We start from the raw sequence: 27,510 nt of genomic DNA, 5'->3' as shown, positions 1-27,510 counted from the left end.
AAATAAATCAGGCGGATACACTGCTTCCCCAATATCGTATTTATTAAATTTCATTCGGTGAATGAAAGCAAGTAGACTTGTAGAAAAAGTATTGCAAGTTGCACTTCTAGAACTGTAATACATTTTCCAGAGTTGTTGTTTCTCTAGGATATCATGGGGACCCCATTGTTCTCACTCTTGCACTCAGGAGTGTAAGGTTGTGTCCAGTTCTTCTTAGTCAATAACAGAATATCGTTATAACGTTTCCGACATTCATCATATTTGGTGTTATTGATATCGTTCAGTGCTGTATCTTCCACCCGCAGGTCGTGAAAAGTTAGGGCACCTGGCAACGAACATTAAAGATGCTTTTGTACAAGAAGCTTAGTGTATGCAAATTTCCAGCATAAACTGTATTGCTAGTTGGAAAGTTCATTTTTGTGTCGGTGGTCTTCTAACTGTAATGTACGAACTCACCCTGCGCTGTATATTGTTACGGGGAGAAGGACAACGACGAAGACAAGAAAGAAGACGACGTTGACAGATCCTGCAAGCTGGGCGCCATCTTGCCAGCCGCTGTCTGCGAATTTCTTCTAGACATAAGAGGGTTACTTATTATTTCCTTTTGCAATTTGGTATTTTATAATTCTTTTCTCTAATTGATTATTTTCTATATTAAGGTTATTTTCTCATGCTATTGGCACATAACCCAAAGATTCCTATCTTATTTTCAATTCTCGCTTGCAGTCCGATTAATTCAATTACTTTTGTCTAAATTCTAAATTTCCATGTAATGTTTACCGCGGGTTTCATGGCCAATCCCCCTTTGTGTGTAAAAGCCAGTAGAAGAGGTTCAAGCAAGCAAGCAAGCCGCCTTTCTCCTGCTGAGCGCAAGTACTCTATTATTGAACGCGAATGTCTGGCGCTTGTTTGGGCAGTCGGAAAATTTCGCCCTATTTGTACGGCCGGCCATTCACAGCCATCACTGATCATCATGCTTTGTGTTGGCTTTCGTCCCTGAAACACCCTTCGGGCCGCGTTGGCCGTTGGGCTCTGCGCCTCCAAGAATTCGACTGCTCAGTTGTCTACAAAACCGGCCGCTTGCACCAAGATGCCGACTGTTTGTCCCGATATCCTGTTGACCCCCCAGACAGTTCTACGGCCAACCTTTCTGGCAACGTTTTCTCTCTGTCCGCTTTTCACGACATTGGAATCAAGCAACGGCGGGACACCTTCTTGCACGATATCATCCAAAGGCTAACATACGCGACGCCCGACCCTTTCCTTCGAATGTTTCAGCTTCATGATGATGTATTGTACCGTTGCAACATGCGTCCTGACGGCCCCGACAGACTACTCATCGTTCCTCCTCACCTGCGTCAGACTGTTCTCGCCCAGCTTCAAGATATGCCGACAGCCGGTCACCTCGGCGTTTCACGGACTTATGACAGAGTTCGCCGGTGCTTCTTCTGGCCTGGACTGTACCGCGACGTCTCCCGTTATATTACTGCCTGTGATCTTTGTCAAAGACGGAAAAAACCTGCTATCCATCATGCCGGACGCCTTCAGCCGCTCGGCATATTATCAGAGCCATTCTACCGTGTAGGTGTTCTACGTCCACTGCGGGCAATGGGTGGATTGCAGTAGCAACCGATTATGCAACACGATACGCGATCACACGGGCTCTTCCAACTAGCTGTGCAACTGACGTTACTAGCTAGTTGGCAACTGACGTCATCCTACACCACGGCACCCCTCGGCAGCTCCTCACCGACCGAGGCAGCTATTTCCTTTCGAAAGTGGTTGATGACCTCCTACGCTCCTGCGCCACCAAACACAAGCTTTCAACTGTTTATCATCCGCAAAGCAACGGCCTAACCGAGCGCCTCAATCGAACTCTTACTGACATGCTATTCATGTAAGTCTCCGCTGACCATCGCGACTGGGACACTACGTTACCGTTTGTCACCTTTGCCTATAATTCTTCTCGACACGGTACCGCTGGGTTCTCTACATTTTTCCTTTTGTTCGGCCGCGACCCTACGCTACCTTTCGACACACTCCTGCCGTCCAAACTGAGTTATACGTCGGAGTACGCTCAGGAGGCAATAACAAAGGCCTAAGAGGTGCGCCAAGTTGCTCGACGCCGACTAGCGGCCTCGCAGGAAAACCAGAGGCGTATATATGACGCCCACCATCGTGACGTCCGCTACGCACCAGGCAATCTGGTTCTGCTTTGGTCCACCACGCGCCGCCTGGGACTTTCGGACAAGTTACTCCCACGCTATTCAGTCCCTTACCACATCTTACGCCAGCTGACCGACGTCACCTACGAAATCGCCCTTAGTGAACCCAACGTCGTTCACCCTCGCACTGACGTAGTTCATGTTACGCGCCTCAAGCCCTATCACTTGACTGCCTCCTGATGAGCACTGGGTCGATGCTTCAGCAGCCGGGAGATAATGTAACGGGCTGAAGAGGACAAGGAAGACAAGAAAGAGGACGACGTTGACAGACCCTGCAAGCTGGGCGCCATCTTGCCAGCCGCTGAGTTTATTCTCTGTATACATATTGTAAATATATTCTCCCCGTAACAATATTTCTACAATTTATAGCAGTCATTTTTTAGGTGTAGTCGTATTAGTAACTAGTGAAGAATTATCTACAGCGCAAAGAAGAGTGCGTGTAATAATTTATGAGCAAAGTGAAATAGGCAGTGGTAAAATTACAAAAATACCACAGAATGAACACTACGTACTACCAAATCAATGTTTATTTCAACAATGACCGAATTGCGCATAAGCATAAACTACACAAGACAAGAAACATAAAACAGCCGTGGTGGTCAGACGTTGCTCGATCATTAACGTAGGGAGGACTTACCTTTCGGTCACGTAATATTATATTGTAAGAGTTGAATAGTTTCCCTTTAATTATTTCAGATTGCCGCTTCACACACCTAGTCCCTGCTATCGCGTGTGTCGTTTGTTATTTCTGTTAATTATTTAGCGCGAAAGAAATTAGCACCACGCCGATCATTCAATGTCTCACCTGTATGTGCGGCACATTAGCAAGTGGGTGCAATGTACTGCTCTTTTTGAAAAATTTGGTACTCATTGAACGAGGAGGGGGGGTGCACATATTTATGTACTGGCAAGCCTGTCATGCATACGCGAGACCACAGTCGAGCGGCATGCTGTGTGTACACTTCGCGCTACTTGACTGTGATCTCGCGTATACGGGACGACTGGGACAAATCCGGCGTCAAGCAGTGTCGGGCAATAGCCTTTCCTCCCTACCAACTTTCCTGACCCTCTTCTTTAATGTGCTGCCGAACCGGTACACGCGGCATGAAAAAATGAAGATGGTGGTCTCTATTGGAACGCAGTGGTGCCAGACTGCCACATGCACGTCACCAAACCTTTGCATGTTGCACTATTTCAACGATGGTTACATCATCTATTACTGTGTATCATCATCGCTGTATCTTCTTATGCTTCATCCAAAGTTGTATATTTATAGAGGGTGCCCCAGCTAACTCTAGCCAGAGTTTAACAATATACCGACGCACTTTTTCATGACGCGATCAAATGTACGTGGCTGACTATTGCATGAAGCAAGTCATGGTACTTTTAGTGTCCTGATTAGGTGCTTAATCAGGGAAGGTTATTTAACTAAAATCTAAAGCAACGAGGATGTGCAAAAATTCCAAATAGAATTTGTAGATCGGTTTGTAAATTGTTCGATTAGACAGTTATTATTTCCCATCTATTAAAATATTAGCGCGTTTCTGCTTGGTGCGAGAGCCCGCGAAATAAAGAAGCAAGAAAAAAAAAAACATGGTTGATCGCGCTATCATATGAATCGGTATAACAGGAAATTAAAACGTGCCTTTACATATGTAGTTGAATGTTTACTGTACACTGACATAAGAGAGCTTGCATAATTTATCTTGGTGTTTGGCAGCTATAGCACCGTTTAGCGTGGATGCACTCACGTTAACGCTTGGTGGCACATCTACATCCCAAAAACTAATTTCCATGATCAATGATCGATGAAATCTTTGTGGGAGCTACAGTAGTTAACAGTGAGAGCTTAATCGGAGTAAGTCGTGTGGCAGCCAAAAGAACGTAGCTGATTGAACGCAAAACTTGGGCTAAGGTCGCCATCCCACGACATGTTAAAGAGTTTTTGTACACCACGGCCGGTCTAGATAAAAATGCATCGCACTTCATGTGTACCCTCTAACCCGGCCGCGATTTTTCACGGAGTGAGCTTACGCGGGGAACGTAGTGTTACAGCCAGGCAAGGAAGGCGCGCTTTGCAGAGCTATTTTAAAGACGATAGTCTTTATTGGGGCACTTAAACGCAGAAATTTTTGTCTGTCTGTCTGTCTTTCTGTTTGTGAGCACGTCACTCGATTCAGCCACCCGGCCAAAGTTGAACCACTTGTTTACCGCCCACCGATCTTGAACTGGTACGGCTGTTCATACTTGTGAGCGTTGTCGATCAAAAAGCAAACAATACGCATGTCGGAGGCGCAACATCACTAGGTAAGTATTAGGTGGTGTGTTCCTTTAATAGAAAATACATAGATACGTAATTCTAGAGACCCTAATTTCTTAAGCTGTGCTGAAAATGCGACTGCGCGTAAACTTGCCTTCCTCCGTGCCCTCTGCACGAGCTCATTGTTGTGTTTCGGTTTCGGTTCAGTATTGCACTGTACGAATGCCATGGGGCGCCGCTCTGGCATTCCTGTTTTACCCAGGCTACGTGTAAATAAAAGAGTGTGTGAAGAGTACTCGTTGAGTGCGGACGTTTCTTCTGCTTCGGCGAGTCGCGCCAAACCGCGTGTTGGGGCTGGCTGGCGTCCCCGCCGGTCGCGTTGGTCACCGCCGGCCTTCGCCTGCTGCTGCGCCGGGACTAGCATCCCGCGACACAGCACTCATGTTTCCCGACGTATTGCCAGATGGCGTCCATATCTCACGCAGCGCCTCTTCTATCGTCTTTAGACGACATTTGCAGCGAATCACGCAGATACGCGGCCAAATTATTCATTTGGATGGATGCTATGAGCGAGGCCGAGGCTTTGGCTTAAGGTCGCACTGCAGGAACTAATCGCAACGACGCATTGCAGGAACTCATCGCGGAGGTTACGGTCATGATGCATTGCTTCACTTTACCGCTCTCAGACGACGACACCGCCCCGCCGACCGAGAGCACTGTGAGAGGAAATTCTGACAGATAAAAGGCGCGTTTGTAACGCCTCCAGAGTGTGTGACCGTGGCGCTACAATAAAGAAAAAAAGTGACCTTGGCGGAGTAAATAGCGTACCCGGCATCTGTTGTCGCGGCCCGAGTGACCGGGGATTCGACTCCCGTTGAAGGATTTTTTTTCTTTGCAATGTGTTCGTGTTCCGTTTTTCGATCTCTATTTCCATGACGGAAATACGTCACTGACGTCTTGGTGGACCCCGCCATACAACACTTTCGTGTTCAAAAAATGCCACGGGAAATACCCGTTTGTGCGCCGTGATTGCAGGGCTCCCGAACGTTGCGCGTACCAATAATACATTTTCCTTGCTACAAATAATGGCGTTTAGATGGTAAATGTAACTGGTAGCGAAGGTTCCACACAAACTCATACGGTCATAAAATGGCCGCTCATCAGCTGCACATGGGGCTGAGCGCCATCTATGTGAGAATAAAACACTTGCGGTGGAACAAAAACAAATAAAGCAGATGTGACGCAATATGCGGTATAAAAGTGACGTCATTTTGTTCGCACTAGCGCGAACTCTGGTCTAAAGATCGCTAAGGAGTTGCGTCATTGCCATCCGAGGTGAGCCCTTGGCGACTGCGCTTCAAGTGGACGCCAGCTAAACTAATATCGACCCATCACTACACAGTGTTGTCCAAGTGCACTGCCGTTTCATTTACCTTAGTTTTACTAGTAAACTTTATTCTTCGAACTCTTATTCTTCGTGGTGGCATCTCAAGCAGCTGCGTTAAATCACGCAGTCGTGTGCCTCTCATGTTTGCAGCGTTGCGTTATTGCTTCGTACATATACATGCGCCGTGATGTGAAGGGATGGAAACAAACGCGAATAGTGTGGCATCTACGCGCTCTGCTGTTTCGCATTTCATTTCAACCGGCTGTAGCTGCTATCGTAATAAAGAGCCACTGGAGTCATCTGTGATACAGTCAAGGACCACTATAGCATGTTTATGTCGCAAGGTCGCAGCGCGGTGACAACAGGGCGCCGCACTGTTCGGGCGTGTTTCCATCCGTCCTGTACATTGCTTGTGTGCTTCAGTTCTAAGAAAAAGATAAGACGTCTAGTGACGTCGAAATTATGACATTTCGATTTTGTTCAATGATGACAATATGGCAACATTAAGAAAGAGAAAATTGACAACCACTGGTATGTAGCACGGACCCACAGGGAAAGCCACACGAATTTCTCAAAAAGAAAGCTTCTTTGTTGGCGAAAACTTCATCCTGATTCGGATTCGAACTCGGGACCAATGTCTAACGGGGCGGTCAATCTACCAATTGGGCTAACCAGGAAACTAGCAAGCAACAGCGCGAGGGCGTATTTATCGACAACTCGAAGCAGATAGACACACAATATTTCAAATGGGTTCTGCGGAATCCCGCAAAGTAGCGGAAGGGTTAATAAACGGGAAATAGTAAGGCAATATTAGTACACTGTACGCAAGGAGTACCATTTGTGGTAATAAGTGCAAACGATTGTGGGCAGCTCAACTCGAAGTGAATTCTGGGGAAGTGCAATGCACGCCCTGTCCTGTGATTTTCATGTGTTTATATTTGCTCGCTTAGCCTTGACGGTGGCATCCGCTCACCTTCGGCACTGCCGAAGGGAGCGGAATAATTAAAGGGTGATTAGTATCTTCATGTCACGCCTTTCCCAACTTATCCCCCACAGCGACCAAGATTTTATTTCCTTTTATTTCAATAAAGGTCACATTCATTCATTCACTCTATTAATTAAATAAAGGAAAGAAGTGAAACTTTTAAGGGCACGTTTTATTTGTTATACACGATACTAATGAGCACTAACAGACAATAATGCCAAGGAAAGTACAGGGGACGTTATTAGCAGTAAATGTAATGTAAGTGTGAAGAAAGAAAAGTGGACGAAAAGGTAGCTTGCCGCGGGCAGGGATCGAACCTGCGACCTTCGAATAACGCGTCCCATGATCTACCAACTGAGCTACCACGGCGGCCATCCTCCCGTCCACTTTATAGGGTATATATGTACATTTAACCGTATTTTAAGCTATCTTTTCGTACATTTAGCCATATTTTAAGCTATCTCACGTTAATAAGAAATAAGTAAAAACTGTGACAATTACTTCGCGCTCGTCTTGTGTGTACCTGTTCGTTCGTTTCGTGCGTCCTGCTTTATGTTTGAGCAGTGGGCTTCAAGTGTCGAGCTGTGACGCATTAGTTCGCGCTCGTCCTGTGTGCGTTGTTTTCGTGCGTCCTTTAGGCTCGAACGACGCGCTGGTAGTTTTGAGCTGCTTTCCGTTCTTTGCGTTACATTGCACTTTATTGCTATCGCATTCATTCCTTCGCCGTTGCGGCAAAACTGTGACATTTTTTATCTGCACGTAAGAAATGCCGTAATCATAGGTTTAAAAGTCGTCAAAAGACAGCCATCGAGCCAACCTGCCATTTTCGATGCCAAACGGGGTCGTAAAGTAGCCAATTTGGCGCAAAGTAGCCACCAACATCAACCCTGGCCCCGAGCCACTGCGGTGTGCCTGGCAACGAACTGCCCAACGAGCAAGCGGTACACACCTACTGTCACCCGAGGACGTGCCCTTAACAACCAAGACATGATTCTGATTAAATGACGCACCTACAACAATACGACCCCGACGCACGTATCGCACGCGTCGAAAGGCTACTCGTGATCACCGCGTGCTACATAACACCAAAACGTCTAAAGAATCAATCGAATTCCATTAAGTTCACTGTGTAATTTGATGATCAGGGGCTACAATTTGTGGTCGTTATCGTTAAAAGGAACGATGGAACGCTATCTTTCAGTTTTTACAGAAAAGGCACGCACACTGGCAGGTACCCGAACTTCAGTCCTATCCATCCTGACATTCACAAGAGGTCAGTGGCTGCCTTCTTGTTAGGCCGCGCGAATCATATTTGCACGAATTCTATAGAGCTGACGGCTCATCTGAAGACACTTCGGGAGGACGTTTCGAGATGCGGCTGCCCACTAGCGTTCATTATTACGGTGGAACATCTTTTGTATTTCCCCTCCCAGCCTGCCTGTGTCAGACAGAAGAAACGCACTTCTGTTCCCTACATGCCCGGGATGAGCGAGACTTTGTCACGCATACTGTGCAGCTAATTAATAATATCTGAGGTTCAACCCCCCAAACCACGATATGATGATCAGAGACGCCGTAGTGGAGGGCTCCGAAAATTTCGGCCACCTGGGGTTATTTAACGTACACCTAAACCTAAGTATACGGGCATGAAACATTTTCGCATCCGTCGAAAATACAGCCGCCGCGGCCGTCATTCAATACCCCTACCTTCGGGTCACCAGTCGAACGCCAGAACCACTAGACCGCCATGGTGGGGCTACTGCACAGCTACGACGTTGAACTTGCCCACGTGCCTAATCGCAAATTGAGGCAGGCACTTGTGAGTGGGACGGACAATCTACCGAAGGATGCTTTTCCTGCTGTTGTGTATAATGTGCCCTATGCGGATTGCCAAAGCGTTTACATCGGGGAGACCGGTAACTTTAGGCAGCGTCTGCGCTAACATAAAATTGATGTGCAAAAGAAGAGAATGGCATCTAATGCACTGGCGGAGCATGCAGCTATGACTTATCACACCATTGACTGAATGACTGCTAGCATCATCGGAAAAGAAAAAAAATCGAAGTCGCGCCTGTATCTCGAGGGACTCGAGGTGCAACCTACAAGGCACACACCTAATCGAAATGATGGAAACCTACCATATCTGCTTGCTTTCATAGCCTGATAATTACATACTTGAAATACAGGCACAAATCGAAGAAACGTCATGCGTCACATGAACATTTCCCATCTCTAAAGCTGATCGCTTATCGCAATGAAACTGCATCATTACACGCTCAGCAAGTTGCATTTGCGAAGTTGCTACATTGCTAGGAATTTACCCATAACATTAGAGACATAATTTTAGAGGCTTGCAGAAAGTGCGAGTCATAATAGGCACCTTCGGTGTATCCTTAAAAAAACCGTGAAATATTTCTATTTTTTCTTCTTCTACTGTCAGAAATTCATCTTCAACTACGACGTTAACAAATTTATTTTTAAAAAAGAATCACGGAGGACGCGAATAGCAATGGAAGGAAGTCCGTTAGGAGTAGCATTGCGAGACTGGAAGAGCATGCTTTCTTGCAAACGAATGTTGCCGCAGCCAAATTATTGTTTAAAATAATATATATTAGGGAAGCTGCGTAGACCATATAATGCGTGGTGCAAATAACGAAGCCGAAGAATTTAGTTGGTCGTTGATTATTAGGTAAAATGAAAACAGTAAGGTGTAAGTCTAAATAAGAAAGTAGCCTAATATGCTAAAACGCAAATCTATAAGGACTCACTGCGTACATAGGGTTGTGGAATACTTTTTCGCTACGTGAGATTCCTTACCTTGGCATAAGTATCCAGTAGGTGACTGTTTTTTTGTATTTGGCCCCAAGCGAAGTGCGGCTGCCGCGGCGAGGAATCCAACCCGCTCCCTCAGTATAAGCAACGCGACATTTTAGCCGCTAGGGTATCACAGCGGTATACTGCTGTGCTTGACAAATATATGAAATTCTAGTCATAAAACAGACTCCGCTTATGAAACACGGCGTAATTGTACTAGCCAGAAAGCCAGGAAGGATAACCCAGCAGTGAATATAAATAGGTTCGTATTTGCGGCTCTTATTGAATAATATAGCTCTCGTGCACAAAGCTGGAGCAGGGGCGGCGCCAGCGGGGTGCGCGGGGAGCCTCTAATATTTCCGCCTGCTAGTGCATTACACCTGGTCAGTTTAATTGAAATCTGCATCAATAATTGCAGTATTCTACGAAACATCCGTGGTTACTTAGCTCGTAGTCTTCAACAGTATCTCCCCTAAAAACACAATGCTGCCAACACAATAAAAAGGAAACACTCAGTTGCTATATTAAGGGCAATTTCCGTGAAGCTTCATTGCATATGTACCTAAGTCCTCTAAAAAAATGAACGACAATGGTGGCACTAATTTTGTACAGCAAAAGCACACACACCAGTTTTGTGCCGGGCAACATAAACATGCAATGAAATATTGTGCCTTATTCAGGTTTTTCATTCTCTTAGGCATAGCCTATCAGCGTACGCATTGATGGAGCGGCGTTAGAAACGGTAATGTTAGTAGTAAAATTTCACCCTAGCTTATCTCGCAAACCAATTAAATAACAAAAACTGCACAAAGAGCACGTACCACCAACGCTGCTGCTGCTGCTGCTGATGGTCTGATTGCTCACCGCAACCACAGCACACTTTTTGTCTTCGCTTAGGTATTCTAATATCTCCTCGTCAACTTCTGTCTGTCCTAAAAAAGAAAATATCCAGCGTTGTCAACATTGCGATGCCGTAATAAAACTTTCAAAGGGTTTTCCTATATACTGAAATATTGTGTAATTGGCGCAGGGACGTGACTGTATAATATTTATGTAGATTTGTTTTTCTGAATGTTGGTGTTTTAAGAAAAAGTGACTATTTTCGGAAAGCCCAGAACACGGCGTGCGCTACTGCTTTCTGTCATCACTTTGCCAAATTAAAGTTTATTTATTCATTCATTTATTTAGGACACCCGCTAATGGTCCACGTCCGTGACTGTCACATAACGGGCACACACGCACACAAAAACTCACAGGGCCCCTTATGCATTCCGCCGCTCCATACAAACATGCACCCTGTGCCCCACAAGCAACGGCGGCAGCGAACAATTCCTCTGGCAAAATCATCTTCTAATTCTAAAGAAGTCCTCTACGTCGATGCTGCCGAATACAGTGCTGGTCTTTTTTTACAGCGAAAGCTGTTATGAGATCATTTCAGCAGCCGTTTTTGGCGGCGTAGTTGTCCGCCGGTGTGCGTAACCACTATCGCACGAAATAAAAAAGCAAACGAAATAAGAAAAAATTTCCAGGATGGAACAGGGTTGGAAGCTGGGCCCTCTGCGTGGGAGTCCAGTATTGTACCTGAGATACATGCCACTGCTGTTTTTAATTCATGGGAAGATGACCATTTATTGCTGTGAACCGCGCACTACATAATTCGTCACATTATAATTACCTTAATGTACACAGCGCCAACATTGTTCCCTACAGTAAGAGACATTTCGAAAGTGCGGCAAACACACACAAACGTACAGAAGTGCAAGCCACTCCGGCACGGGCTCACAAGTCTTAACAACACTGCACAATTTAGCAGCTCCTTCTCGGAAGACAGACCTGGTCGGTCGCGGTGGCTCGGCGTGCCTGTCGATCATGCGACTTTTCCATAGCGAATAACGTCCTAATAACATAAATAAATCATATGGTCTATTATTGGTGGGGCTGTTTTTTGAAAGGGAGGATGCCGTTGCTCGAAACTGCTTCGCAAAAAGACACTATACAGGCTTTATGTAGGGAAGCAACCACATTGACGAATGTAATATAGCGTGGTAGAAGAGTAAAATAAGAACCATGTGTCACACAACGCGAATTATGTAACCAGAATGCGAATTGCGCGAACACAATGCGAATTGCGCAACGAGTGGGTTGTTCAATGCTTCAAAACCATCACAAAGCGCTCTTCCATAATTCTTCATCGTCATCAGGCACAGCATCAACAAAGTGCACACAATGCCTCACAGGTGTTTAGCGGCTACCTCTGTTCTCTGCAGAATAACGAAAAATGGCACAGTGGTAAATTCCCTACATCGCAAAAGCTTTGATAATTTATAGCGTAGTAGATTTCTCGCAAGTGCACTTGTATTGCTTGCCAAGGAAGCCCATAAGGCCCCCATGATCCATTTCCTCAGGGTCTCAGTAACGTTCTTTCCCCCTCTGTCTCTCTCTTTCCCACGTTAAGGTACGTCATATTGCGTGGTGGAAGAGTGAAATAGCGACCGGGCGTCACACATTGCGAATTACTGGGTCGTTCAAAGATTCCAACCCATTACACAGGGCTCAGCCATAATTATTCATCGTCATCAGTCGTCGCACCAGAAAAGTGCACATAATGCCTTAGGGACCTGGTACCTCGCTTCTCCGCAGAATGACGAATAATGGAGCAGTAGGTGCTTCCCAACCTCACAAAAATTATGACTTATGGCGTAGTAGTACCTTGCTTGTGTACTTCTGTTACTAGCCCCAAGAGAGTTTACAACAAGCTCTGGAAATGCCGCTCCTCCAGCTTTCGCTGACACTATACTGCGCTTTCCGCGCAGACCCGGCGTTTTTTGCCCTATCACTTGTCAACTCTCAAGGCCAGATACCTACTGCTGCCTCAATTTCTGCTTCCTCTTCTGAGGAGGGAGGAAGCGTACATTGCTCTAGCCCTTACCATTCCGGAAAATTCATGTATTATAAGTGAATCGAAAACTGTCACCTATAATTTTGGAGCGGATAGAGTGTCCAAAACAGCCCTCTCCATCCTCCTGGCCCATCTTCCGCAAGAAGATGCCGCTTTATTATGGACTCCCGCGCACGCGGGCCTTGCCGGTAACGAAGCGGTTCACGCCAGCGCCCGAGGATTTACCGTCCGGGCGCAGGCACTGGAACAGTCAAGCGCCGTTTCGACAACGACTCCGTTTGCTGCGCGGGATCGAATTCGAACATTTCATGACATCTACCTACATAAGTCAACGCGAATGCGATCTGCCCCGCCACTCAGAACGCTTTGTGCACCTAACGTGATTTTGCACTGCCTCCGTGGTCGGGCGCTCTTTCACCAAGTTACGACGTGGTGTCTGCATGCGACGTCACGTCGCGATGACGTACCGATGACGTCATAACGATGCCACAAATTTTGCCGGTCTGTGACGTCATGGTGACGTTATGTGGCGACGTAATCACGTGATGATAATTCTTTTTACGTCACTCGTGTTGTCCCCGACGCCGCGGTACGCCGTCGCCGACAATCAATTTTCGCATTTGATGAGGCATCTAAGTTTTTCGCTTTCAAAAAAAGGAAGACAGTGAAGCACACTAGCGCTCGAGATTACAGCTGCTAATCGATCTTGTGCAAAGAAAAGAAAGAAAATAGAAAAAAGGTGAGATACCTAAAACAAAAAAATAGTACATATGTCACGGGAGACGTGAAGTAAAGCTGAAATATGGAGTTTAGGCATGAAATATGACTTCCGAAAAAATACATATGATCTGTAGTTCCACCACTAGATTGAACACCACTAGAGTTAGAGTGATAGGCGGTTGCGATAAACAGCCGTTTAATTCGTTGACATGGACTCTAAGAAAGAGAGCACTTAAACTCCAAAGGCTTGGACAACATTTCTTTAATATTAACTTTAATTAAAAAATGAACCTAATTTGATATACATGAAAATACCTTTCGTCATGGAAAATGCGCAGAGGAATTACGGCTACAAGTTGCGTTACATAACAGGAAACGAAAAGATAGACCTAGGCTCATGTATTTGCGACCCAGGTTGACATAAACTTTTTACGCGACGTTACTATTTCCCGGGACCTTTTGTTCCTTAATTGACTGACGCAACGGTATAGAAAATGCACTCAACGAATTTTTTTTTTACGTTTAAAGTTGAGTAGATCTTTGAAAACCCCTTTAAGAGCAGTGCATCAAGTTCTTATTGCGGGCTAATTGAGTACAAAATTTTGCGCTACCTTTCTATCGTAATCAAACATCTGCCAGCGGACAGCGACTCCTATGTAGAGTTATGAATAGTTAATCTAGCTGTTTACAGGTTATCCTTGCACGTCGTATTTGCCAGCGCCATAAATAGGTTAATCTGTCGTCTTCAAATAACTTCGGTTGTTAGGTGGTAATTTCGGTGCTGTCATTTGAACATAAGCGTTTCATTGTGCTCTCAAAGCTACGCTGAATATTGTTCATCATCATCATCATCATCATCCTGCCTTTTGTCCCCTGCAGTACGAAGGCCTCCTGCCAATGATCTCAAACTCACCCTGTTGCGTGCCAGCTGATTCCATTCTCTGCCCCTGAATGTCGTAATTTATTCGCTGAACCTGAACTCTCGCCATCCTCGCTTACGCTTACTAACCCGTGGTACACATTTCAATGTACTAATGGATGATCCGGAGTCTGTCTTTCTGATAGCGTGGCCTTAATACCTGCCAGCCTTTCGGGTACCCTTGTTTGTTCTCTTATAACTGCGCTGTCTCTGACTGCGAATGGATTCCCTTAAGCAACAAATGAATGAACTGATTCAAACATGCAGCTATGCAGTTTCCCTTGGCGGTGACATTTCGCGAGTGTTTGTTGCGGTCAGCAAACGTCCAGAGGAATGTGATGACATCATACGAAATTATATTAAATGCCAAGCATTTATTATCGGACGAAAGGCACTTTGTCTGTTTCTCGCTATCTATCTAGCCGCAAACCTCTATGCGCTCTCATGGTCTTCTCTTTACCTTGCTAGCTAAAAAATTTGCCATAGGAGTACATAAGTGTATGACGCACACGACTAGCAGGCTATGGCATGAATAACGTGAAACTGTATAGTAGGGTGCTTTGAAAGCGTGTATGTGCTACACGTGATACAGTCTATGTACGGCAAGAACACACTTCCGAAATCTTACTGCGATTGCCTTAACGAGCCCTTGTCGCGGAAATTCCGGTACCTGCTTCCGTGGTTTTGTAGGTGGGCGAAAACTCCCGATGTACGTACAGAACAAAAATCATGTTTCGAGCCTGAGTAAAATACAGGCATTCTGGATGAGAGTCAGGCATTCTAGCGCATACCTACACCCGTACATGAAACTGCTAGGAAAAAAGACCCTGTGCCATGTAGGTGCAAACATCGTGGTCGCATTTTGGCTTTCCACATTTATAACAATGTCATAGACGTTACGTATGTGCACCTATAATTCTGGAAACTAGACTCAAGCGTTGGTTGACTGGTCGTAACCGCCGACGACCACTGACGCTACAACAGCGGACCGTAGCGTGAGCTTTGTTTCTTAAAACTTACGTCTGTGCCGTAAAGTGAGCGCGGACGTTACGCTGGGTCATGCGCTACCCGCCAATGCAGACGACATGCGTGGCAGAACCCACAATATGCGCATAACTACTCAAAGTACACACATATATGAATCCACCTTGTAAAGACTGGCTCAAAGCGAAACATATCTGATGTTGATGGCTTCGCTCACAGCTTCGTATAAAATCGGTTCCTACAATACCTGGGATGTGCCTTCATTTTTTCCCGAACTGGTTGCTTATATTCTGTGGCGATCGGTAATGAAAGCTTAGTTCAACCTTCAGCATGGGATAGGAGTAGAGAAATGTAGCCGATAAGAGCAATGGTGGTGAAATAATTTCAATATGAATGAAACACTATATGAATGAAATGTCCTTGAAACGGTTGGCTGTTTGCAACGTCGAAGTCGCTATATTTCGCGGCTGTCATACAACAGAATTGGACCCAAGCTTCCAGCAAAAGAAAACGTTCGAGAGTGCAAGGTAGCTGCCATTTGTAATTCTTCTGTCATTCATAATATCAGGCCTAATAATTAGGATCCAATATAGATACTTCTATTATGTCTATCAAAAGCTATACGCGGTCAGTGAATCAATACTCGTATTGTGGGCGTTCACCTTGCGCTTTTCAGCGGAATATTTTCTAATCACTTTAAGTACTGTATGATTAAAGTATACTAAAATGATTTGTAATGAGTTTTAGTGTACGTGGTAATAACATTATTATGTTAAAAATATATGCATAATGAAACTATACGTACCATAAAAAACAGTCATCTTGTCATACAGTTCAGCTGCATCCTCGTTGTATTTACTAAAGTTTCCCGTCATGTTCCTTTGTACACTGATAAAAGTCCGAAAAGCTGAATTAGGAAAATTCTTCAAATCAACTACGAATTACTTACTAGGTGCCGTTCTCCATGTGATATCTTGTAAATATAGTCTGATTTTCTGTAATTTCCAAAGTGAGGTCTTTCCTGCACAGGGGAGATGCAGGTAGCGTTGTGTTGAACACCCATATCGGATTGGTAGTATTCATGAACTGAAAATAGATTAAGAAAATTTGTTTACGCAGATGTTGATTGATGACAATTACTAGCGAAAACTGATGTATTGTCTCTCTGCATGTATTCAAGTAGTAGCAGTTGATGATCACACAGATCTCAAAAAACTTTATACCGGATCCTTTATTTCTGTATTCAATTGCGGAAGTTGTTACTTTAAATTTTCACAGTATTTTGTACATTGCTTAGGAGGATTACTGCTTGCAGTAAGCAGCACATTATGCACCGCTGACTAAAAAAAAATTGGCGCAGTTTGCACTAGTGGTGCAAGGTTGCAACAAACAGGTGGTCCTTGCACCACTCTTCAGGTGAGTTGTTCGGACTCACGAGAAAGAAGCTGCCCTCCGAAGCCCGTGCTTCTGCCCCGCTTAAACGACATGGGTTAGGCGGACACACGCCACGTGATTACTGTTACGTGATTTTTGCGGACTGACTAGTGTTAAGTGATCCTACATCATGCGAACAGTGTTAAGAGATTTTCGTAGAAACATGTCACGCCAGTAGTGGTACATAATTTTACTGAAGCAAGGTGTGTGACCTGGCTAGTAGGCAATCCATAGTGACGTGAACAGCGCGTGAAACACACAAGGACGAAAAACCGACGTGGACTAGCGCTGGTCCTCGTCGGTTTTTCGTCCATGTGTGTTTCACGCGCTGTTCACGTCACTACGTAATTTTACGTCACGTAAGAAGTGTAAAGATATTTTGGCGGGAACATGTCACACGAATATATTATGTAGTTCTGGCGGGGTCATGTTACCTGGCTAGAGTTACGTGATTTTTGCAGGAACTTGTCACGTGACTAGCGTTACGTGATATAACGTTATATTCCCCTCGTCTTCCTTTTTCCTTCTTTCTTTTTGTTCTTGCTTCTTCTTTCTATCTCTCTCTCTCTCTCTCTATTTATTTCTTTCCCTTGCTTTATTTCTCTCTCTTTCTTGTTCTGTCTTGATATCAGTTTTATTTCTCTCTCTTTCCTTCCCTCTGTCTCTTTCTTTCAATTTGTTTCTGTTTGTTTTTCGCTTTTTGTCTTGACCTCTGTTTTTTTCAATATCTTTTTCGTTTTCTTCTTACGTCTTTCTCTCTCTCTCTGTCTATTTCTTTCTCTGTCTTTCTCTGTTTTTTTTTTCTCTCTCTTACCACTACTTCTCTCCCTCTCTCTCTTTCTGGTTTTTTTCTAAGCCGGGAGCGCGCCCCGGGCGCACGTGTTTGGCGAGTGAAGCAGAAGACGAGAAAGAGGTCGAACAGAGCTCGCGCTGCATGATGATAATAGTTTTCGTGATGCCATGCGCGGGTAAGCCGAGCATAGACAGCTCCGTTAAGGCTGCGCCTATAAATTCTTTAAACCAATATTTTATAAGGCAGGAACCGTTTATTAAGACATGGACGTCAGAGAATCACACAGTGAATGAATATGGCATTAGATAAAAGTAAGGAAATATCTTCTTTCAATACCGGACCAGAAGCAGGTGTGCTTATGGCGCTTATGCTTGATGAGGATGCATGCGCCTGTGGTATGCTTTCGCTGATTGTGAACTTTAAAATGCAGAGAAGTGTCCTCTGGAGAAGTCATGCTTACGGAATAATGCTATTGAGCTGCAATGTATGAAGACACAGCTTGTTGAATTGCTTAGCCGCAGTCCGTCAATGTTCTCCCTCTGGCATCGAAGAATCAAGCATCCATTACCGTCAACACGACGGACCTGCGACTTGTTAGCAATTTAGGTGCTTCAGCTGCCCAATTTTGGTTCTCTAACTCCCCGAGTTTGGTTCACGCGAGCAGGCGCCAGTTTTCTACTCCACGAGACCTAGAGAAATTGTCTTGGGGGAATGCCTTCAGCCACAGCATGATGCCGCCCTACGAGCAGCTGCTCAGTTTTTATTTTGGATTACCATTTTTTTTCGCTGCAGAACTTATAGAAAAGAAGTAGCCAGGGTAATATAAACTTCAATCTTTCCACAGAAAGCCAGTTAAAATAGAAGGGAACAGAACAGGGTCCCGCAGTGCATCGAACTATAGCAGCAGAGTAAGCCAAAGCAGCTTCTTTCCGAGGATCTTGATCACCAACTACCATGACAAACGCTACACCGACTGCGTAAATTGCTTGTTGAGCACTCCTGTAACGAAAACCAGCTTTCAATCATGTGTGAACTGTTTTACAGCAGAGCTGTTATGCTCGACGGTTGCCGTGTGTCGTAGATAAAAAAAATATCATCGTCGTGAACCATCACGCGCTCTCCTCGTACTCCTCTTCCTCTTCGTCTTCTTGTCTTCTGCTTCGTATCCAGAATATGTACGCCGACTTGTCCGGCGTGGAATGCGATAACTCTGATGGGTGAGAGAACGTGTATGGAGAGAGAAACAGAGAGAGATAGTAAGAAAGAGGTAGAAAAAAAACAGAAATTCTTATCGAAAAAAGTTTCCGGGCGAGGCGAGATTCGAGCCCACGTACCCACGATCCGAATGCGAGCGTCGTAACCACTCGGCTATCCAGGCACGCTAGCAGAGCATAACGTAGCCTTGTATAGTATAGTATAGGATGGAGATGAGAAAGGGGAGTGAGGGTGAGGAGGAGAGATGTAATGATGAGGAGAGAAAGATGGGGAGCAAGAGTACAGGGAGAGACAGAAAGAGAAATAGTAAAATAGAGGGACAGACAGGGGAAAAGGAGAGAAAAAGATAAAGAGATAGAAAGACAGAGAAAAAGTAGACCGAGGAAGAGATAGAAAGAAACAGACACAAAAATGATATAAAAAAAGGGAGAGCAAGGATGTCATGTATAGTAGAGTAAAGCAAGGGGTGTGACCAGCTAGGGCCAGCTAGGTGTCCACCAGCTCAGCTGTGGCCCAGCCTTACGCGACTTAGTGCGAGCTGCGCTAATTTTAACTAGAACAATGCCTAGAGCCGGCTTCAGGGAACGGATAATCTACGATGGATCTTATCATGCGGTCAACCAGATAAGTGCAATATCTGCCGAATGCAACAAACAACCAACCTGTTTATTTAGCATTGAAAGGCCGTGGCGGAGCGCACTGCTGAAGCAACGGCAACACAAAAGGCATGGAAAATGTAGACCAAACAATTCTATGACCACATGACGCCAGGCTACGGCAACATCTAAGGACTGCTCTGGCGATTTGCGCGAGACCATAAGGGCCCTTGTATGCAACGAACTGCGACGGATGTTCCTCTCCACTCAACCTCTAGGCGGTTTCAACTGCAGATATCATCCGGGAGGAACTTCAGAAATCGCTCGTATTTCAGGTCAGATGTACCCTCGTCATGAAAGAAGGACTAGTTACACAGCAGCAGCCATTACAGCTGGAGCTCCTCGTATGAAATGAAAGCGCTCATATTGGTGCCGCATGATGATCAACATGCTTGAAAAATTTTCAAGTGCCGTGTGGGCCTTGCGGTTAAAAATTCGCCAAAGTTGCTACATGATATGATCAACATAAATTTCTATCCAACTATTGTCATAGGTGAGGCACTTCAAAAGTAGCCAAATAATAAGCAAAGGTTTTGCGACCGCTGCCTGAAAAATAGCCAAATGGGTGAAATATAGCCTAATCTGGCAACAGTGGATTGTACTTGTAAATTAACGTCTTTTTTAGAAGTAAAAACTCTAGCCCTCAGACTCCAGCAGCTGCTGGCAATCTGACCATGACGGTGGTCATGGTAGTATAGGAACAGAGTGTGCTATACTACATACTATACTAATAATCTCTTGAGCCGAAAATGCGGCCGATGGCCACTCAAGGTGGGTACGTTCAACAGATGGACCCTCTGAAGCCAATCTAGACTAGCAGAGTTACTGAAGGTGCTGAAATGCTTAACGTTCGTCATCACTGTTCTTAATGAGATTAGCAAAACTGGGAAATTTACGCGGTACTACATAACAAACGCTCATTCTGATACAGAGGGCTCCCTGAAAAGAAAAAGTGTCGCGGAGGATCCTAGTTCATAGAGACATGCACATAGGTATTGGAACTCCTGTACGCCTCTCCTAAAGTTTTCTGCAGCTAACGTGCTTTTGCAATGCCTCAAGGGTCAGAGGCATTGCAAGCTTTGTGCACTTTAACTGTGTTTTGCACTACCACCTGGACCGACCCGCCGTTATCCAAGCAATGATGTTATATGATTAAGTCACCAGGTGAAGTCACCTTATGTGACGTAGCAGTGACGTCGTGATGACGTCGCAAATTTTGGCCATCCTTGACATCATGCTGACGTCATATGGTGACGTCATCACGTGATGATTTTTGCATCGCTCATGTTTATGTCGCCAACGTGGGACGTCGGTCAAATTTCGCGTTTGATGACGCGTCTAAGACTTCCTCCTAGATAATGAAATAGTAGCAAGTGTCGCGATTAATTTAAATCAGTGATATGAACTCAGTGTAGTACAGGGTTACGCTCCAACCGTCCAGCCATGATGACGAAGAAGTGAAACAATTCAATGAAATATAACTATGCACAAGGACCACACGCAGTACACCATAGACCTGGACGACTTCATTGCGACAGTACGAATAAAATATAAATAGGAAAATACGATAGCCAACATCAGTACAGCTACCGTACAATAGAAGATATATGATAGTGGCATTGGCTCAACGAAATCAACTCCGGATAATGAGGACCTTCCCAAAGCATCCGTATACAATGTGTGCATGGAAAAGCCCTCGCGGAGATAAAAAATGGAACTACATTTTATAGGATGCCGAGATCCATTTATTGCAGAGACGTAGAATTGATGGACAATGTAGAAAGCAGTAATCACGTTTTAGTGAAGCTAGGGACAGCCCTCACCCTGAGAATAGCAAGATAAAAAATAGCCACTAAAATGTGGTCAACATAAGTGTGGTCAGAATAAAGAAATGCCAGACCTGACGATACCACTGCTAGAATGATTTGTAAAGCAGCATTTGATGTTAGAGGTACGCAAGCATGGAAACAAGTAACCAAACCCATCGAAAGTACAAAGTTTGTAACAAAAAAGCCACAACACATACATGTATCTGACAAAATCAAGATCTAAAATATTATTTGCTGAGATAACAAATCTGTTCAACACGACAAAAGTTACCGACAAAAGGCATTATAACGCAAAGAAGATAAATGCAGCAGTGAGACAAGGTGGCCACACCAACGCGTTAACTCGGCGAAGGTAGGAACAAGATTCAAGCACTAGAAATCCGGCATCTCCGATGCATTGTGGGAATCGATTTCATGAGAATCGGACAGAAAGTAGCAGCCTGTGCCGAATTTGAGCATAGATAGATAGATAGATAGATAGATAGATAGATAGATAGATAGATAGATAGATAGATAGATAGATAGATAGATAGATAGATAGATAGATAGATAGATAGATAGATAGATAGATAGATAGATAGATAGATAGATAGATAGATCATATCGCGGTCTTCGGACGTAAAAACCGAAAGATTATCATTATATTCAAATAAATCAAAGTAGAAAAAGGCACAAAAGTTTCGTACGTTAGAGTACATTAGGTTAGAGGGGCTCTACCAGGTATACCCGGCAGAAAAGTGATTAAGGAGCATGGCATAACAGTTCAATTGTTCAAGGATGAAGGAGATTTTATATTGGATGAACTTCCACTATCTTAAAAAAGCGTATGCTTGGGCATGTTGGTAATTCATGTTTCACGTTTTGAGCGCACAACAGAACAAGGACGAAAAACGACGCGGGCACAGCACTGTGTCCGCGTCGTTTTTCGCCCTTGTTCTTTTGTGCACTCAAAACGTGATCCACCATCTACACTGAATATCTTAAATCTTCAAGTGACAATGAGCGGTAGAAATGCCAACATTACATTAAAGGTGTCATGAATAATTTTTCGAAGCAATCATCAAGTGACCTCAATATAGCAGTTTATTGCCACACCAAGCGATTGCAGCAAAATTATCTCGAATCGGTCGAACACCAATGGAGTTCTAGGGGTTTCTTCCTGACTTCAAGCGCTTTCGTTCTTCTCTCGTCAGGACGAGCGGGCGAGAAGCTTCACAAAGAGGATAGTAGGGCAGGAAGAAGTTATGTAGCTGGCTGAAGAAGCCTGGCTTATGCATACCGTCTTTTTTTTTTTTTTTGCAATCTGCGCTGCCTCAACAACAAAACTTGTTTTCATGTTCCGTATTTGTACAGAATCACGGTATGATTGAAAGTCGAACATTAGCACTCACGCTCATTCGCAGACACATCCTTATAATCGCTATTGCCCGAGACAAAACATTCTCACTTAGAATAAAAGTAGAAATTGAAGGGTACTTTGTAAATTCCATAGTGTCTTCGGCAAAAGCCTGTGGCCATTCGACTGACTATGCCTTGGTATCGGGGGAATTCTACATTTTTGGGGCGCTTCTCCGAACCGCTTGCCGTGGAATAATTACCCGGCAGCTTGGGAGCCATCCGACTTACTCGACTGCTGCAACGAGACACCTGACGAAGGAGTGTTGCCACTCGTGCCGCTCTGCCGTCACATGATTGCTGAGAGAGTGTGAGAGGGAGAGGCCACAGCTGGCACCGTTCCAGGCAATGGACGGACGTATGCCACGAGTACGAGAGAATGAAAGCTCTCGCCTTAAAACACCGCCCCGTTGGCCTTATGTGCACCCGCCTGCATGAAATCGGCACGGAGTATAAGATATTTTTTCCGCCAACCTACTTATTTATCATCATGGTTCACATTGCCCCCGTCTGACGAACCACAATTCAAACATACAGCCCGCCTTTCTACAGCCGCAGATAAACACTCAGTTTACCAGAAGCTAAAGAAAGTCGAACCAGCTTCAAGCATTTAACATCGCAAAGTCTGGCTAAACAGCGGAGCTAGTGGCATCATACTGCTATTTCATTGGAGCACTTTGTTGTATAGTAGTTCTTCCATTATCAGCCTACAGGAAACCACGGTGTTTAATGTCGTGGAACAACTCTTGCAGCGCATGCAACGTACAGCTGATCTGTATTGTGACATACGCGCGCACAATTCACGAAGAGGGTTCCCTGTTCATGATCTATCTATCTATCTATCTATCTATCTATCTATCTATCTATCTATCTATCTATCTATCTATCTATCTATCTATCTATCTATCTATCTATCTATCTATCTATCTATCTATCTATCTATCTATCTATCTATCTGGAGGGTGCACGACTTTCGCCATAGCCGAACATTCTAGTTATAGACAGCTTCGTCAGTTTTAGTGCACTGAAGGTGAGTTGTGAAGCTTGCCCAATTTATGTTTCGCGTACTCGCTAGTCTAAATACATACAGCGTCTTCATTTTTAGTGGACGGGAAGTGAACAGTGGGCCTTGCCCACATTCTGCCGCATATACCCGTTCGGAGCTACGGACGCTCCGCAGGCGTTTTCCATTAAGCTCGACCGCAAACAGCTCCACTCTGAAAAGCTACTTGAACCCCATGACGTCGAGCAAATTTCATGAAGCAATGGAAAAATTGCTGGCATAAAACATGCCAGGGATGACAGTCAATATACGCATATCCTGCTTTCTTTTCTTTCAATCTCTCGTCTTTACGCACTGTCTTCTCTCTTGAATTCGAATGAACTTACCGAGCTTCCTACTTTAATGCAGACGACCTGTTCGATTTCAATGGTATGTTATTCGGACTTCGTTTGGCACTTGCAAATCTCGAACGCAAAATGGACACGCTGTTGGATCGCTTCATATTGGAATCTTTCTCGCGTACTGGCATGGTGGTGTTGCGTGCGTCTCAAACTTTAACGAACACGAGAAGTGACACGGAGCTACAGTTGAGCCTTCAGGATCGTTGGACCCACGCTCAAGTCAGAGAGAAGACATCCACGCACAAAAAGTTGTAAAGCGCAGCTCTTAGGCACCCGATCCTGCGTGAAGCGGCAGCGCCGTTGCGGACGCCGTCGGTGGCATCACAGACATACATGAAAAAAAAATTAGGCGAAGCTTGCACAAACCCGCGCACGGCTTGAAACAGCGAAACTGGATCATTCTGAAGACTAATCTGGCTGCTTCTGGGTTGTTTAGAAGTAATTCCTAGGTGATGCACGTTGTTTCTACGTTGTTTCTATACGCTTTAGCTAGGTGATGGTAGTTTATTTCTACATTGGTTCTCAGCGCAGAGAAGTTCGAGTTAAACCACAGACAGTCACAGACACGGCACGGATGTCCAAACTACAGAGATAGAACGTCGCGCTGAAACCAAGCGTTCGCACTTCTCAAAGATATACGGGCACGTCGTCGTTGGCGCACGCCTTCCGTCGCTTCGGGGTCTCTCACAGCCGCCATTGGCTTTCCCGTTCCCTACTATTTTATCGTTGTACGTATTTGAGGTCTTCGGCTCGCCGCTGTCGCTTCGCAGCCATTTGTCGGGCTAACTGTTGCGTTCTTCATTTTATGTAGACCAGTGGTGAGTAATGGGATTTACCAATTTCTGTAGCACATAGCCGTTTATGATGATGATAGACGTTTGGTTCGCCGGCCAAAGAACGATTTGCTAAACAGCTTCGCTGTTAAAAGTGACCGATAGAAGAAAAAATCAATTGAGAAAAATTACCCAGAATAGAACGCGATTTGAAGCCGGGTCCTCTGCTCGGCGGTCGAGCAGTCTGCCACGCTAGTGCTTGCAGCTCATTTGCAAAAAGACCCTATATAGGCGTCATGTCGGGCAAGGAATCGAGTTAACCTACGTAATATAGCATGGGCGAAGAGGAAAATAAGAAGCAGTCATCACACAACGCAAATGGCGCAACGAGTGTGTGACATAATGCTTCCAACCCACTGCAATGTGCTCAGCCATAATTCTTCATCGTCATCAGGCACATTGAGTACCAACAAAGTGCACATAATACCCCACTGATGTCCTGTGGGTACCTCGTTTATCCATAAAAAGAAGAATAATGGCGTAGTTGGTGCTGCCCAACTTCACAAAAACTATGCTTTAAGGCATGGCGGATACATTGCTGCAAGCCAAAATTTGAAACACAGGTGGCCTTGCACCAACTTGAAGCTGCGCTCAGAATTCGCATTAGGCATTATCGTAATCGTCGGTGAATATTTTTTTGTTTTCGGACCACCTCATTACAAATTATGGATAAGTCATTATTCCCAGAAGACAACTGTCATCTCTAGTGTTCCGCCGTCCAGCAACGTAAGATCATTACGAAGCATTTGTCTATATGCTTATTACAGCTGTTCGCAAATGACTCGTCAACGATCGTTGAGCGACACGCAGAGTCAGACTTCGAGAATGAGTGCAAAGCCGGCATGTCAGAGCATTTAAGAACTAAAACAAAGCTGGGAGTCGCCATCTGTGGATACAAGCTTCGACGACCATGCAGACAGCAATATAAGCATTCAACAATGATGCAAGCAGGGAAACAATGACGGTCGCTAGTCTAGAGGAACAACGGGCACAAAAACGGTCGCAGCCTACGTTATCCGGGCTCATTCCAGAGCGGACGCTATTTGTTCTTACCAAAAACTGCGCAAAATAAACAGGGTGAGGTAAGACACACGCACCAGCGCAGACAATAGCAACACGCACAAGCGCAGACTAGCGCGAGAAGTGGCTGAGGCATTCTACATCCACAAGTACAGCAGCATGTGTGTTGTCAGGCCTTCGGTAACGTTACACAAAACAGAGATGCATTATCTAACCGCCAACCTCTAATCGTTCACGTAGTTTTTCTTGTTACTTATATTTGTGTTTCCTTCAATAACTTCCAGTTGCTAGACTGCACTTGTGCGTGTGTCTTACCTGTCCCTGTTTATTTTACGTGCTTTTTCATAGTAATGGAGTACCAACTCGCCCAACGCTCAGTCCCTTTAAAGCTATTTGTTCCACGACGAACAAACATGACTAGTGATTATTTGGACTGACGGGAGTGCTCGCCGATGTATAAATAGGAGAAACTTCTATATCGCAATCATCACGCGTCACATTGACTCGCCAACTTAAAGGAGCTTTCACACCGCCCTCCTCGATGTAGCCCACGACTTGAAGAATGACCTCATTCTGGTTTATTTTTCTAGATGGGAGCATTCATATATCCATATGGTTGTCCGGCCCTCATAATAACACACCGTTGTGAGACTATCAGTCGAACCACAACTGCTGGTAAACAATAAGAACCACACGACTTCACCACCAGTTTAGAGCGGCGAGAAGGAAACAGTTCAGCAAAGATGCGGAATAATCTATACCGTATAGGGTCCTAAAGTCATGGCAAAAGTTTATTTTAATGTATAAAATGAACTGCGTTAAGATAGCGAAAGCGTCGATATCATTAAATAGACGCAGATTCTTCATTTATTAATCACTACAATACAGAAATCATGCTGGAAAGTTCGTGGGTCGCACAACAGCATTGCATGCCAGCACTATTTTTTGACATTAGGTGAATACGTGAGCAGTTAGCAGCAAATCAATGTGCTTACCTCGTTTATAGCATAGTCCTCATACTTGTATTGCTCGGTGGTAACTTCCTGGGAGTTTCCGTCTGAGGCGGAAGGTGCAATACAAAAAAAATTCACCAGCAAGAAAATAGATGTGAGTTGCTGCTGTGCCATAATGTAACAGCATACGGTCCTACACTGTTTCGATCCTCAGTAAAGTGAGTCGCTTATATAGGAAAAATCTATTTAGGAATGCTGACGACATGTCGAAAACAAAGGCTATCTGCTCAGCTGCTAGCTAAAGCGCAGAAAAAATAACTATAGCAAAGCTATATGAGATTAACGTCACGCGATCTATTACTATTTCGTCAGATGATATTGCTTCAAGGGGGTGAGAATGTCACTGCAAAAAATCACTATCTTCAGTGTTATTCACATTTTACTCACAGCTTTATATACCTTTTGACATTACACAGCTGGAACTCGTAAGTTAATAATCTCAATTATATTGATTTCCTGTGTTTATTTCTCAAGAAAAACAGCCCTATATTCTGCTTCGCGAGCTGCCAGGCTAGCTAAACACGATATTCACGCTGTCGTAGTTCAGCGATACGGAACACTCACACATGTGATTATACATATATATATATATATATATATATATATATATATATATATATATATATATATATATATATCTGTGCGTGTATGTTTGTGTGTGTGTGCAAATGCTACTGGTAAACAGTAGAGCGAATAAGCTTGCTGACGCATCATATTTAGACTGC

The 27,510-nt window shown here is 44.6% G+C and overlaps 1 protein-coding gene across 2 annotated transcripts; it reads right to left on the bottom strand.

The window, feature by feature from the left end:
- LOC119373387 (uncharacterized) lies at window positions 1-26,923 on the bottom strand. 2 transcript variants are annotated; one of them, XM_037643408.2, is made up of 5 exons: window positions 26,768-26,923; window positions 16,143-16,279; window positions 15,999-16,081; window positions 10,493-10,603; window positions 1-325 (listed from the first exon to the last, which is right to left on the bottom strand). In XM_037643408.2, the coding sequence occupies exons 1-5, from the start codon at window positions 26,897-26,899 to the stop codon at window positions 144-146; spliced, it is 645 nt and encodes a 214-aa protein (XP_037499336.1). In that variant the 5' UTR covers window positions 26,900-26,923; the 3' UTR covers window positions 1-143. The 2 variants fall into 2 exon arrangements, with proteins under 2 accessions (XP_037499336.1, XP_037499337.1); XM_037643409.2 differs by having other exon boundaries at window positions 16,143-16,214; window positions 26,768-26,912.
- Between the last annotated feature and the right edge of the window lie 587 nt (window positions 26,924-27,510).

This window comes from Rhipicephalus sanguineus, chromosome 11 (genome assembly GCF_013339695.2).
Source record: "Rhipicephalus sanguineus isolate Rsan-2018 chromosome 11, BIME_Rsan_1.4, whole genome shotgun sequence".
Classification (NCBI taxonomy): domain Eukaryota; kingdom Metazoa; phylum Arthropoda; class Arachnida; order Ixodida; family Ixodidae; genus Rhipicephalus; species Rhipicephalus sanguineus.
This window is presented reverse-complemented; position numbering and strand designations above follow the sequence as displayed.